The sequence below is a fragment of the Chaetomium globosum genome, genomic scaffold (genome assembly GCF_000143365.1).
Source record: "Chaetomium globosum CBS 148.51 scaffold_1 genomic scaffold, whole genome shotgun sequence".
Classification (NCBI taxonomy): Eukaryota; Fungi; Ascomycota; class Sordariomycetes; order Sordariales; family Chaetomiaceae; genus Chaetomium; species Chaetomium globosum.
In genome coordinates, this window is record NT_165976.1 from 6,013,125 (window position 1) to 6,027,301 (window position 14,177).

General features: G+C 58.0%; 4 protein-coding genes across 4 annotated transcripts; 2 read left to right on the forward strand and 2 right to left on the reverse strand.

The window, feature by feature from the left end:
- Positions 1-891: 891 nt before the first annotated feature.
- Positions 892-3,308, reverse strand: CHGG_01934 (uncharacterized protein; the record flags this gene model as incomplete). Its single annotated transcript, XM_001221154.1, has 3 exons — positions 892-1,148; positions 1,452-1,528; positions 1,747-3,308. The coding sequence occupies 3 exons, from the start codon at positions 3,306-3,308 to the stop codon at positions 892-894; spliced, it is 1,896 nt and encodes a 631-aa protein (XP_001221155.1).
- Positions 3,309-3,953: 645 nt separating this feature from the next.
- CHGG_01935 (uncharacterized protein) lies at positions 3,954-5,167 on the reverse strand (the record flags this gene model as incomplete). The annotated part of the gene is made up of 2 exons (XM_001221155.1): positions 3,954-4,049; positions 4,448-5,167. 2 exons carry the CDS (start codon positions 5,165-5,167, stop codon positions 3,954-3,956), a joined length of 816 nt encoding a protein of 271 aa, XP_001221156.1.
- A 1,026-nt stretch (positions 5,168-6,193) lies between these two features.
- On the forward strand, positions 6,194-7,803 carry CHGG_01936 (uncharacterized protein; the record flags this gene model as incomplete). The annotated part of the gene is made up of 2 exons (XM_001221156.1): positions 6,194-6,337; positions 6,409-7,803. The coding sequence occupies 2 exons, from the start codon at positions 6,194-6,196 to the stop codon at positions 7,801-7,803; spliced, it is 1,539 nt and encodes a 512-aa protein (XP_001221157.1).
- A 2,725-nt stretch (positions 7,804-10,528) lies between these two features.
- On the forward strand, positions 10,529-14,107 carry CHGG_01937 (uncharacterized protein; the record flags this gene model as incomplete). The annotated part of the gene is made up of 3 exons (XM_001221157.1): positions 10,529-11,431; positions 11,487-12,080; positions 12,143-14,107. The coding sequence occupies 3 exons, from the start codon at positions 10,529-10,531 to the stop codon at positions 14,105-14,107; spliced, it is 3,462 nt and encodes a 1,153-aa protein (XP_001221158.1).
- Between the last annotated feature and the right edge of the window lie 70 nt (positions 14,108-14,177).

The following is a 14,177-nucleotide window of genomic DNA, read 5'->3' on the forward strand; positions in this document are numbered from 1 at the left end:
AACAAGATTGCGATGGGGTCCTAGTCTTGGGGGGTTTTTGTTTGAAGCAATTGCTTGCCTGCGGTTGAGTTGCGCCATCTTGGATCATGGGGGATCGGCTTCATGTTGTTGGCTCGGTTCGGTTCGCCTGGATTTGACTTTCAACCCCCCTCCCTATGCGGCCATGTCTCCCCCCTTGTTGATTGATGATCGCCCTTTTGGTGGAGTTGACCCCGCCGGGTTCCCTTTCTTCGAGGTTGTGGCTTCGGGCCGCGTCGGGGGATCGGAGGGAGTGGGAGGGGTTTGCGGAGATTACTCTTGCTTTTTTTGGTTTGCCTTGTCTGTGTTTGCCGAGTGAGGTACCGTGGATGTACCTGATGTACTTCGTATGTACTGTCGTTGTTGGCTCGTGTAGGGGAGTGGTGGATATGGTCGCGAGATGTTGCCACGGAGTGTTCCGTTTGGAGAGGCATTCGAAGTGGATTTGAGTGGGTTAGTTGGCAGGGAACGGAACTTGTTTATTGTTCGTGTTGGAAAGCAGTTCGTGGGGGAGTTGAATGTCGATGAGACGTGGCAGACTCGGTGCTGCGAAGTTGGCAGAACATGAGAACGATGACAAGTTGACAATGAGTATGACATCGTCGTCGAGCCATTAGCTTCGGCTGTGTTTGTCAAAATTAGGACGAGTACATAGGGATAGAATTGAGAAGAGACTGTTTAGAAGAAGTATAGTACTGTGTGAAGCTTTTCGTAGACTACCTAGGGTTCTCATTTTCTGCCTTGATGTTTGGACACCATCTCTTCCATGAGAATATGACGAGACTTTTCCCTCCAGCAGGCCCAATGCCGACGTCGACACCAACATGCCGCGCAATACATCCATATGCCAACTATGGGTACACAATCCGTCCCTTACATGACACGCGCCCCTGTCATAGCCAAGATCCGGCTCATGTAGACACCTTCCCCGGCCATGCTCCCCACTCGTCTACTGCACCCGTAGCGTAACCTGGGGGCCTTCCTGCGGCTATCGTGGGTGAATCTGCGAGATGCCGTGCCGGGGGTGTCGTTCCGCCCCCTAATCCGGCGCAGGGCTGCTGGAAGGTCGTGGTCGTTGGGCAACTGGTGGGTGACGATTCTGGGGTACAGCCAACGGTCGACAGACGACCCTAGACGGGAGGGTTTAACGGTTTCGACCCCGGTCCATATCTCAGGATGGGGTTGACCTCGGTCTGGCCTTCACCGTATTGTGCCCCCTGAAATGGTGTAAGGTGAACAACGCAAGGGAAAGGAGTCGGAGGCCGCTCCGGCCCGAACATCCCCTGTTGAAGTATCATGTGATATGGCCGACCACCCTTGCTTGGGCGTGTGTCTCAGGCGGCCCGTTCCTCTCCTGCAGAAGGTGGTGAAACAAAACAAGGCAGACCACACTGCGCAATATAACACGCCGCACGGGTGTGGTGCCGACATACCCGCCCTGGTCTTGTGCCCTTGGAGGCGGTGTGGCTTCGTGACCGGTGTGGCTCTCAGGTCTGGTTGGTCTCGCTTCCTTGTCGGTGAGGGGAAACCAATAGAACCCGTTAAGCGCGCGGCGTGGCTTGTTGGCCTCGGTAGTGCGTCGTGGAGGGCCAGATATACCGCCCTTGGCCCGTCCCTCGCCCTCGGGAGGGCCCTTCTGGGGAGGGGGGCCACGAGCCAGAGCCAGCCACTCTGGTATAAGACACCACCCTCACTGCCCCCCAGCCGCCCCCGGCGCTCCCGGCTTACCCCCCCCCTTCTGGCCCTTCCGCGGGTGCCGTGGCAGCACTACAAATACTGCTGCACAGTTCAGCATCCTTCTCGGCCTGTAGCCCCTTGACGAACTCGATAATTTGCAACGCCACCTCGAATGGTGGCAGACATGAGGCATCAACGGTCAGCCCAGCCTTCGTGGGCCTAGCGAGGCCCAAGTCGGGCTCCCAACGACGAACCCAACAAACACCTACCTCGGTCCCGGTCCCAGCCCCAGTCCCATCACCAGTCTCGGTTTCAGTACCAGACAAACTGAACCGCCTCCCCCTCGCCTCCTGATACCCTCTCGTGTCCTCTCCTAGAAAAGACGCAGTCATCAACCCTTTCTGTCCTCCACCGCCGCCGTTGCGATCATCGCCATCACCCTTTTCTCCGTCCTCCGCCGCTGCCTCACCCTCACCCGAACGCCGGCCAGACGACAGCGAAGATGCCGAAAACGACGACATCAAAACCGAGTCCAACCTCCCCACACTAGCCACCCTCCCTCTCGCAGCAGCCACCCTTCCCACCGGCACAACCGCACCTCCACCCATGCCAACACCACCACCACCACCACCACCAACACCCGTATTCAACCCAACCCTCCTCCCCACCCCACCACCACTCCCAGTCCCACTCCCACAACCACCACCACCACCGCCACAACCAGCACCCCCACCCCCCTCCCTACACCGCAGCACAACCCCAATAAACAACCGCCCCGCCCGCGCAGCAGCCGCCTCAAAGGTACGCAACGCCGCCCGCCCCGCCGCCGTGTCCGGGCAGCAGGCTGGCAGCACGGCTATGCGCGCGCCGTTGGACGGGCGGGTGAGCAGAGCGGTGAGGTTCTCGCTGCTGCAGGGCGGGGTGGGGTTGGGGTTGGGGTTGGGGTCGGGGTCGTGGGTGTGGGTGTGGGTGTGGGTGTGGTAGGGAGGGGTGGGGGATGTGGTTGCGGTTGTGGTTGTAGGAGCCGGTGCGGGAGCGGCTGCAGGCGGGGGTGGTAGTGGGTGGTGGTGGTTGTGGGTTGGGGAGAGGGTTTTGTTTTTGTCGGAGGGGATGGTTGAGGAGGGTTTGGTGGTGGTTGGGGTTGTCGAGGTGTAAGAGGTGGATGTGGTGGCGGTGGAGGAGGAGGAGAAGGAGGCGGAGCGGGAAGGGGGCGGTGAGAAAGAGAAGGTTGAGAAGGACGGCGACGGTAAGGGGCTGAAGTCGTGGGCGTCGGCATCGAGGTCGGGTGAGAAGTAACGGGGATGTTCGGGAGTCAAGAGGGGGTGGTGTTCGTGCCGGCGGCGGTGTTTGTGCTTGGACGTGTGGCCACCACCGCAACAAGAGCTGCTGCTAGCAGTTTCCCGACCAACGCTGCGGACGTCAACGAGCAGTGCGTTGTCATTGCCAAGTAAAAGCGTCAGATACTCAGCTACCGTTTCCTTTCCGACGCCATTCCAGCCGTTGATGTACACTACCGGCGCCGGGCCGGGCTCCATCGGACGGCAAAATATATTAGGGGCCGAGACGGAGCTGGCGAGGGGAGGACGACGGTCGGGGGTGTTGCTCCTTGGCATGACTTAGTGCTGTGCCGGTTCGAGTTGTTATTTTGGTGGTCTGGTTCAACTTTGACATCGCATTCACCGATCACTTGATGTGAGCAGCGTCCACGGCAGCGAGGTCAAAAGGACAGGCGACCACCGGGCACACTCGTTGGCATGAATATATACATGTTAGGGGATTCCGGTGGTCCCCGGAGCTGAAGATGAGGGGAAATTCGAATCTGGGCTCATCGAATTTGGCATCGACTCAGGGTCAGCCGGTTAGACATCCTGACTCGGCCACTTCCTAGATCAGATGGCGGACCCAGAACATTTGAGGGGCGAGAAGCTTACTCTCGTGCCACGTAGGGGAACCAAACTCCTGAACTCCCACTCCGAAGAGCCCCCAGTTCCAGGATATAGCTTTCGATTGATGGCCACTCGAGCACGCCACTTCGACAATCACAGTGCACATAACTTGGTCAGCGCGAATTACATGATGAAAAGGTAAACGCGGGTTCTCACTAGTGTATTTTGCCATCAAAACATACTGCAGAAGTCCAGGACAAATCCCGTCATACGAAAGTACATGAGAGGGGTAGATTAGTAGAGGGGGCCGTCCCACATCATGTGGGCGATGACGGCAAGAAGATGATTTTACGCATCCCCCGCTCTTGTCTCTCACACTTTACCGGCGAGGTACTCGATGTTTTGTTTGATCTCCTCGGTCAGCTCTCCCTGACCGGTGTAAACGTGTGCCACCGTCTTAGCCCAGGACTTGGGGTTAGGTATAGGCAGATAGACTAGGTCGCCTTTTTGGATGTGACCCGAATAGAGAATCGCGGCCAGCACGGGGAGAAACGCGCGTGCATAGGGGACATCTGAAGAGACTTGTTAGCTGCGGGGCTGACGAAGGATGCTGAGGAACTGCACTGACGGATCGGCACTGTATTCGTGTTATGGAGCCTGTCGGGGCCTAGACCGTGTCTGGCGCTGGCCGCCACCGACGAGCGCCGCCGGCCTGTTGGAAGAGGGCTACGGATGGCGACCTCGCTGGAATGTCTCCGGGGCCCAGCCGATAGGGGTGGCGGCTCCGGAACGGTAGCCCTAAGGGCATCGATGTCGAGGATCCCCTTGAGGAGAAAAGGGCCTCGGTCGGGCGCGGACGGTCTCACCTCCGCACGGATGGCGAACTGGCGGTTCCCTTCGGACAACCGTTCCAGGGGTGCCCTGTCGTCGTCCGTCAAGGAGCTGTCACTATATCTCCGAAGAGCAACGGCTGACACGAAAAAGTCGGCGCCGAGGCTGTTGCCGTGATATTTATGACCCCGTTGTTGGAGGTCGTCTCGGATCTGCTGGCTGCTGCGCCGGCCACTAAGGTACGGTGGTGGGAGCGATTGGCGGCGCTCGTGGATGGGGCTGGTGTTGGAGAATGCTAACGGCGAACGCGGTAGCCCATCAGGTAACCCCCCGAGCAAGATCTCTCTCGTCTGGGCAGCGAGGGTCTGCGGGCCGGTGTATTTCATGAGCGTGGGAGACAGCGGGGATGGCGCCGGGGCGCGGGGCAAGGGCAGGCTAGCGGTAGAATCGCGCCGGGCCTCCCGAGTTTGCTCGGATATCGGGGAGAGCGAGCGGGCGGTGGTTGGCGACAGTTGCGATTCGCGCCTCCCCCGATGGTCGAACCGGTCCAGCTTATCCACCAGAGCTCGCTCGTGCGCTCTCATAGGGTCGTAGCCGGGGGACATTGGGTGCATAGGGCTGGGCAAGTCCAGAGAGGCTGAGTAAAGGGGGCTCGTTGCAGAGAGCGCGGCGGTCCTAGGAGAAGGGTGGGCTTGGTCGCCGCGGCCGGTCCAAACTGGACGCAGCTCGGGTCGAGACCGAGTCTCTGTCTCCATCCTGTATGATGTAATGTGGTAACAACGACTGCAAGTTTCGGTCGAGTGCCTCTTGTGTTCAGGTGATTCAACACCCCAGTGAGAATGCTACCGGCGGTGTTGAGTGCAATTCTCCAAGTGTCGAAGAGCATACCAGCGACACGAGGGTGGCGGAGTGAGTGGCGGCGACGCCTGCTTTTGTACTTTCTCCCTTTCTTCGGCGCTGAAAGAATGTCGCCCTCAAAGCAGGTATTCCCAGTGAGTCAGCCAGCCAGAGGCAATAGTACGAGACAAAGCTCTGGGCGACTCATCACTCTTGGAGCACTGTGGACAAAGACCAGGCCGTGAAAAGTGTGACTATCTCTCGGGGAAGATAGGGGGAATCACGGTATGCTACACGTTCCAGAGCGTCGTCACCAGCCTCCTGAGTTGTGCAGTCTCCCGTCGCAGCCCAGGATGGAGGACAAAGAAAACCCACGCACGCCACTGACAGCATTTGTTTGCAGCATCCTGAATTGAATCTCGGAACCGAGGTTCAAACGCAATGGTTGTTGCTAAAGTCCTTAAAGGAGTTGAGAGCCTAACTCGAAGTTAAAAAAGAGAATTTCGTGGAAGCGAAAGTAAGAATTACTACTTGTTTTCTCTGATACAGTTTGAAGCGAACCTAAACTCAACTCAAAGTTCAAGACTGGGGATTGGGTTTGGAATGGGGGCCTCTGATGCTGGAATGTGACAGGGAAGAAGCTGGTGTGGGGTCTTTGCAGCCTGGAGAGCTTCTGGGGCTTGCTATTGGCTAGATGGGCCACACCTTGACGGCTGGCGGCTTTATCGGGAAGTCGCAAGCTGGCACCGCAGGACTGACTAACTATTTACCGACTCCATCGTCACTTCTCACTCGCTCAACAGTTTTATCTGAGGCACCACGGGATTCCGGTATCCGTCGCGACTTCCGCCGGATCGTCTGTTGGGGAGATGTCATCTTAGGAGATTTTTTTTACGCCGATTTCGCTCTCTCCTCCCACCCAATCCCTTGGTTATCTTTCCACCATGGCCAACCTGGCCGACGACTTGGCGGCGACAGCCGCAAAGGCAGCAGCATCGCCGAGCTACAAACAATTGAAAGAGGACTTTGTCTCAAACCTGTCGGGCGGATCTGTGGTGGAGATTGCCCAGGTTTGCGCAGTGGCACCGGTATGAGCTATCAGACAAAAATATCGAACGAGGCTGTTACCGCAATGTCGCTGATCAGTCCCGTCACACAGGTCGTTTCCCTCCTCTGGTCCGCCCTCCAAGCCCGACAGACTTTTTTCAAACCATACAATCCCTTAGCGTTTGTTGTCGACTTCCTCCTCAACGTGGGCGCCCTCTTGCTCTCCGTCACCCTCTACTCAAGCGTGCCTCTCCTGCTCAACATCCTCCTCCTGGTCCCCGCCGCCGCGGTTTATTTCAGCCTTTCGGACAACCCCTCGGCGCGCAGGAAAAAGCCCCAGCTTCCACCCAATGCGCAGTCCAAGGCGTCGCCAGGGCCACCCGGTGCCCTCTCTACCAAGCCTTTTCTGACCAACTACCGCGGCAATATGATGGTCGTCACCTGCATTTGCATTCTTGCGGTCGACTTCCGCCTGTTCCCGCGCCGGTACGCCAAGGTGGAAACCTGGGGCACATCGCTGATGGACATGGGTGTCGGGTCATTTGTTTATTCTGCTGGTGTCGTCGCATCTCGGCCTGTGCTTAAGGAGCGCGCCGACGGCCGATCCACCCCGCTGGCTACCAGGCTGGTGCGGTCGTTGCGCCACTCTCTGCCGCTTCTCGCTTTGGGCGTTGTGAGGCTGCTCAGTGTCAAGGGGCTGGATTACGCCGAACACGTGACTGAGTATGGCGTGCACTGGAATTTCTTCTTCACCTTGGGCTTTCTGCCACCTTTCGTAGCGCTCTTCCAGTCGGCGCTCAGGTTGGTGCCGTCGTATGCGGGGCTGGCCATCCTACTTGGTGTCTTGTATCAGGTGGTTTTGGAGACCACGGAGTTGAAGGCTTACATCCTAGCGGGGCCGAGGACCGACTTCTTGTCCATGAACAGAGAAGGCATCTTTAGCTTTTTTGGATACCTCGCCATCTTCCTCGCCGGACAAGACACGGGCATGCTCGTCCTCCCAAGGAGCCTTGTTCCCCGAGATGGCGCGCCCGGGACCACTGGCTCCAGACGCCGCGCGTTAGTGCTCAGGCTGGCCGGGTGGTCGGCGATCTGGATAACCCTCTACCTTCTTTGCACCGACTACACATACGGCGCAGGTCTGACGGTGTCACGGCGACTGGCCAACCTACCCTACATATTGTGGGTGGTGGCCTCCAACAGTGCGCTCATGTTGTCCTTTGCCTTGGTCGACACGTTTCTCTTCCCGGCATTCTACAAGGCGCAAGACGCGAAGGCGGAGAAGGAGGCCTACCACACGGCAACGAGCCGTGTACTACAGGCGTATAACCGGAACGGTCTGGCCATCTTCCTGCTGGCTAACCTCCTGACGGGCCTCGTCAACATGACAGTGCGCACGCTAGATGTGGGCAGGATTCCGACGATGGGGATATTGGGCGGGTATATGGCGGTGTTGACGGGTGTCGCGGTTGGGTTGGATATGTACAATATCACCATCAAGCTGTAATCTAATGATAGAGGGATTGTGATGAGCCCTGAGTCGGGCAGCATTATTTAGATCATGTCGGTTCCCGAAGCGTGTAACAGTGTAAGACAAGACTGTTGATGCAGCGGGCGAGTGTGACCGGGCCTTGCATTCGCGAATTGGCTGTTTTGCTTTTCTCTCTTGTGGGTTGGGGTTCCCCCATCCTAACCACAAACAGGCCACATTCAAGACTCGCATTTCAAAAGCAATGTTGTTCCCACGTCGTCGGACATGGTGTTACGAGGCACGTCATACCTGAACGCGGTAATACATACACATACTTGTAATATATTGACCAGATCCACGGGCGCGTGCGGGACGCCTCCTCCTCTAACGTCGGGAATGTGCATCCGAATATTGGACTAAGTGCTCGATCTCCTGCCAGTTCGATCTGTGCTTTTTCAATCTCCGATCTTACCTCATCTTGCCGTTCCTGCAGCCGCGGGCGCAAGAAGTGGCTGCAAGGGGGCCTTCTTTTGCCCCTGGCGGCGCTTTTCAGGCAGCCCAGTTTCTGGGCTCCCGATCCTGAAGCGCTGCTGCTGCGATGTGCGATGGGCAGGGCAGGGGGGGGGGGCCGGAGGAGGGATGATGCCACGCTTTCTGGAAGTCCAGGGTTGGGACGTGACTCTGGCTCGTTCAGGCAAGGGACTCCACCGCGAGATCAGCCGCAATTCCGAAAGGGAACGATGGACACCGATGGGATGCCCTGTTTTGGGACTGCGCGAGTCGTCCACGGCGTTGCCGTTTGGGCGGCCCGTGGGGATGCCGTCAGCTCGTTGGATCCCTGCGTTTCGATATGCGCCTCATCTCCGACATCAATGCGTGCCGCCGTGCGGTTTATATTAGCCTGGGATGGCTGGATGTGATACTTATGGGATGGGGAAGGGTTTATTGCTGTGCGCCATGTGCCGATTACCTTGTCTTCTTCCATTCGACCTCGTGTTATGCTCAGTTGGATTGTGAATCCCTCGGTTGCGGTGACCCTTTTATCGGTCCCTGCTCTCTCGGATGGTTCCCGAAAGGAAGAGATTATGCCAACGCCACGGACGTAGTTAGCACAACTCAAAACAGACCTCTTTATTCTGTGCATCGTATCACCATGTACAACTCGACCGCCCCTTTGCCGAAACCGTTTTTGATATCCCTTTGTCGGTGTCCTGGAGGGGTTCTTTTTGCTTGCTGATGGGAAAAGGTCCACCGCATTGCAAACGGATACCCCTGAACCATGTCTCAATCCCGCTTGGCTCAGGTACGGAGGCGCTAGCTGTTAGGGGCCAAGACACACAGTGTGCTGGATGGACGGATCGCTTGGCACTGCGACGAGGATCTGCAAAACAGTCCTCGAGGATCCAATCATGCCCGCAGATGCCTCGAAACATCAGACTGAACGAGCGGGATTTGTGAATGAAAACTGGCTGAGCGAGGCAGCGATGTTTAGTTAGCGGGATGTAGTTTTTTTGTGATTGCAATTCATCGTCTCGAGTGATACGAACTCGTCAGCCCGAGGGTATGGGTATGTGATGTCAGGATACCTGCGGACGGGTTGACCGCTACCTAGAGCTTGGGGAGAGGGATGCTGATACATATGTAGGAGCAAGATAACTAGTTATTTCCGGTTTTCATGCGTCTGGGAGCAAGATGTTGGGATGAATGACGGTCGAAACGCGACGTTCTCCCGACTTCAGATTTAGCGTGACTCATCAGTCGTTCATAATATCGACCACCACCATTCTTGACAGCCGCGTGTGTAGAGATGGACTGGACTGAAGGGTGTGCTCTCGAAATCCGGCGACGGCAGCCGCTGAAGGGTGGGCTTGGAGCTGGGGAATTAAAGGGTTTTGAGGTAGAAACTGACCGGGCTGGTACGCGTCAGCCCAGCGGAAATTGGGGGCAGTCAATGTATTTCTCTTCATGGCGCTAACGGCGCGGCCTGTAACATCTTGAGCCAAAAATTCCCACTGTATGCGGCAGAGCACATGTTGCCCAACGCCTTGGCCGAGAGGAACTGGGGGAAGGAACCCCAGCCGAGAAACGGGCAGCGCGGGCAGGAGCGCCAAACATCACCCACATCGACAACAAACCCATTGGCTCTCCGCTCCTAGCTCCTCAAACCTCCCTTCCCACCTCACCGCCGTCTTCCCCCCCCCCCTCCCCCTCTCCACCGTCGCGCGACGGGAGAGCGATCCGCACGGAGCGCAGGGCTATCCTCCGACCTTTAGTTTCTGCCGTATACCGAGTCCGCCCACCCCCGAACTTTTCAGGACGCCATTGTTCTGCGGGTACGGCGCGAGTAAACAAGGCCCACGACTCAGGCTTCGCAGTTGCTCGTCGCGACCCCAACATCACCGTCGCAGCTGCGAGTGTATACCCCCGGCGGCAGGTAATCAATCAGCACGCGGCACTCCCGACACCGAATCGCAGCACAAAATGCCAATCGAATTGGCCCATTGATAGCACCAACCGCCAATCGATTTCTCGAGTTTAGCACCTCGCAACCCGGGAACTTCGAGGGCGCTGCACCGCCGCAAAAGTCGGCGCTTTTCTGTCCTCGACTGACCACAGTTTCCTGGTTTCGCTAACAGAGGTCTTGCTCGACGCCCTCAACTAATCCGGCTCATTTGGCACCGACACCAAAACCAGGCAAAAACATTTGCCGGTGCTGCACGCACTTTGCTTGCCTCTGTCTGCGCGTCTGCGGGGACAGAGAATGTCCAGTGCTTTTCACATAGTGCCTCATCATCCAACATCGGCTTCTCCATTGCAGTTTGGTCGACAATACCCGTCGGCCCATCCATCTCCGACACGGGAAGATCCCGGCTATCATGCAAATCAGGAACCCTCGGGAGCATCACTAGCATCGTCTTCCGGGCGCCCTCCTTACAGGCCCAGCACTACCGACGACGCGGTCCCCGACCCCAACGCTCCAATGAGCTCCCGCGCCGCCGTCGCCTCGCCGGCGACAATGCCAGTGATTTCAGCAACAGATCCTTCGGAACTACAGTTCGCGGACCGAAGGCGTAACATGCCGACCGCCGTCCCTCCGCGGACATCGAGTTCTCGGCGGACCCAACCTAGCGAGCGCTCCGCTGACTCGTCCCGCCGAACCCATGCCGATTCCAGCCGCGACGCGAATGGCAGGATAGATCCGTCGGAGCAGAGCTCCCGCAATCGACGCACCACCCAATCTTCACAGGATCAATACGGGGCAAATGGGGCCCGCGATGCTCGTGGGAACCCCTCAACGACAGCCCCTGTCCGCTCACCGCCTCCGAACGCGCATTCGACTAACGGGCCGTCGAGAGAGGCGAGCGAGATTTTGAACAGCATCTTGATTTCTCAGCCCGAAGTTGATATCGAAAGGGAGAAGGAGCGCCTTGCCCTGGCCCAACCGCACCAGGACGCGGGCCTGCAGGACGATGACGCGGCGGCGCCCCCCGTGGTTGCCATGGCCGACCCCGCGGATGAGACGAGGCGTGGCGGGAGAAGTCGGCACGATCACACGAGACGCGAAAAACAGACCAAGTTTGGCGAGTTCATACTAGGAAATACAATTGGCGAGGGAGAATTCGGGAAAGTCAAACTTGGCTGGAGGCAAGAAGGTGGTGTGCAGGTACGTTGTCCCCCTGAGTTGCCCAATCTGCTTGCCCCGCTAACGATGCCATCAGGTCGCCATCAAACTCATCAAAAAGGACCAGCTGGGCGGAAACCCCTCACGTATGGCCAAGATCATGCGCGAGGTGGCCATCTTGAAGCAGTTAACACACCCCAATATTGTCCGGCTCCATAAGATGGAAGAATCAGACAGGCACTACGGAATCGTGCTGGAATACGCCTCCGGGGGTGAGCTGTTCGACTACATCCTGAACCACCGATACCTGAAAGACAACGCCGCACGGCGGTTATTTGCCCAGCTTGTGTCCGGGGTGGGCTACCTGCACAAGAAGGGGATAGTGCACCGCGACTTGAAGCTCGAGAACCTTCTGCTCGACCGTAACCGCAACATCATCATCACAGACTTTGGGTTCGCTAACACGTTTGACCCGCACGAGGAGCTGAGTGAGGAGGAAGAGCTGAACTTGACGGATCGCGAATTCGTCAAGCGCGTAGGACTGGACAAGGTCAAGCCGAACGGCTCACGAAAGGGCGACTTGATGCAAACGAGCTGCGGCAGCCCTTGCTACGCAGCGCCAGAGCTCGTAGTTAGCGACTCGCTATACACTGGAAGAAAGGTGGATGTCTGGAGTTGCGGTGTTATCCTGGTAAGTGGCTGAGCTAGTGGAGTGCAAACACAACCCCTGCTAACCTCGACGTTTCTGTTTAGTATGCGATGCTTGCTGGATATCTTCCATTTGATGACGATCCGGCGAACCCCGAAGGCGACAATATCAACCTTCTCTACAAATACATCGTCAACACCCCGCTAACTTTCCCCGAGTACGTCACTCCTCACGCGCGCGACCTATTACGGAGGATTCTCGTTCCGAACCCGCGCAAAAGAGCGGACTTGTTTGAGGTGGCACGGCACAGCTGGCTCAGCGAGTATGCCCATGTCGTCGAGTTCATCACCTCGAGTACCACGAGCCCCAAGGATATCCAAAACACGACGGTGCCCCCAGAAGACGAGGAGAATCCGGCCCTCGGGCGCAGCTCGTCAGTGCGGGAATCATCAAAGAAGACGGCCGTTTCGCCCACAATTGGCGGTTTGGTGAGCAAGCAGGGCACTATCGATGCCGACGTCGAGGCTGCCGCGCAAGCCAAGCAGCAGAGGGACAGCAAACGTCGTACGGTGCAGGTGGAATATGTCGCGCCAAATACGACCACACAACGTGGCGAATCGTCAGGCACTCAATCGTCCGGTGGTCGTACGCGTGCTCATCCCGGGAGCCAAGGAGCTGTGGAGGCTGCCGATGTTGGCACGACATCATCGCCCAAGGAGAAACCGGTAGCTCAGAATCCCCAAGCTGGTGCAGACACGTACGGCAAACCGCCGGTCGCGTCGAGGAGGCCACCAAGCACTCACCGCAACCCGAACTCATCAGCCGCAGCCGTCCGCGGTGGGCGCGAGGCACCTTACATGTCGACGGTCCCAAGTTCCTCTTCCGCCAGGCCCGCAACCGGCGGTTCCATGCAGTCGACTGGTTCCAAGGGCCCCGGAGCTGGCGCGAAACCCTCGTACAGTCAGCCGGTCCCTCCTGAGGTTGCGGATACGAACGCCCACGGGAGGATCCAACAACCACCACGGAGCGGCAGCAGCTACGGAATTCCCTCTTCAACATCACAACCCCAATCTCAAGAGTATGGGCGGCCCAGCACCACTCTACCTCCGAAATTTGCCAGACTCTCTGGCCTTGGCCCCGAGACAGCCGAAGCTAGCCCTAGCGGCGCTCCAGGCGGGGAGGCCAAGGGCCACAAGCGATCCAGCACAATGGGCGAGATTGGCGGCAAGCTCTTTGGTCGCAGCGGGTCGCTGTTTGGTGGTAAGAACCGCAAACGGGCAGAGCAGCAGCAACCAACCGGGGAGAAGGGAAGGAAATATCCGCCCGTCAGCATGAACAATTCCCTCTCGGGAGGCGATGAAACCCGGCAGTCGATGGATTCGAAGCGCTCCCGCAGGTCATTTTCCATTGGCCTTGGCAAGAAGACGTCGGGCAGCATCAACAGCTCGCAGAAATCCCAGGAGAAGCACGCGAGGCGCTTCTCATTCATCCCGGCATCTTTCTCGCTCAAGGCGATCGGGATTGGCAAGGATGACCCGCAGCTCGATTCACAACAGGATCTACCTATCCAGGAACCCCCGACTGCTGATCAGTACGGTCGGTACACAGACCAGGACTTGGCTCACGAACAACATGTGGATGCGTCCACCCTCGATGGCATGTACGCACAGCTTCACGACGAATCCCGCACCTCGATCGACCCATATGGGCGTCAAGAACAATATCCCGCCAACGGGTACAGCCATCCGTCTGCCAGCCAAGGTTATGTGCCGGCCCCGCTCTTAAGCGGCGGCTCGGATGGGTCGGTGGACAACATGCGACGACCTGCCGGATCGGCGCCGCAGCTCCCGCAGCTTTCTCACCTAGACGGGGGCTTCGACGGGCGTAGGGTTCCTGGCGGCGGTAAAGCCGGCCGCGGCGTCCTGCAAAAGAACAAGCGATTCGTCGATGCATGGGACACCGACTCCTACTCGCGCGGCCACGACCACTCCGGCAGCAGCGGTCCAGCGAGGAAAGTTATGGACTTCTTCCGGAGGAGAGGGAAGGCCAGGGGTGGCGAGGCCGGTTGAACTAAGGGCGACCCCAAAACGTCACGTACCCTGCATATACCTGCCCTTTTCCCGCAGCCCGCGCTAGACG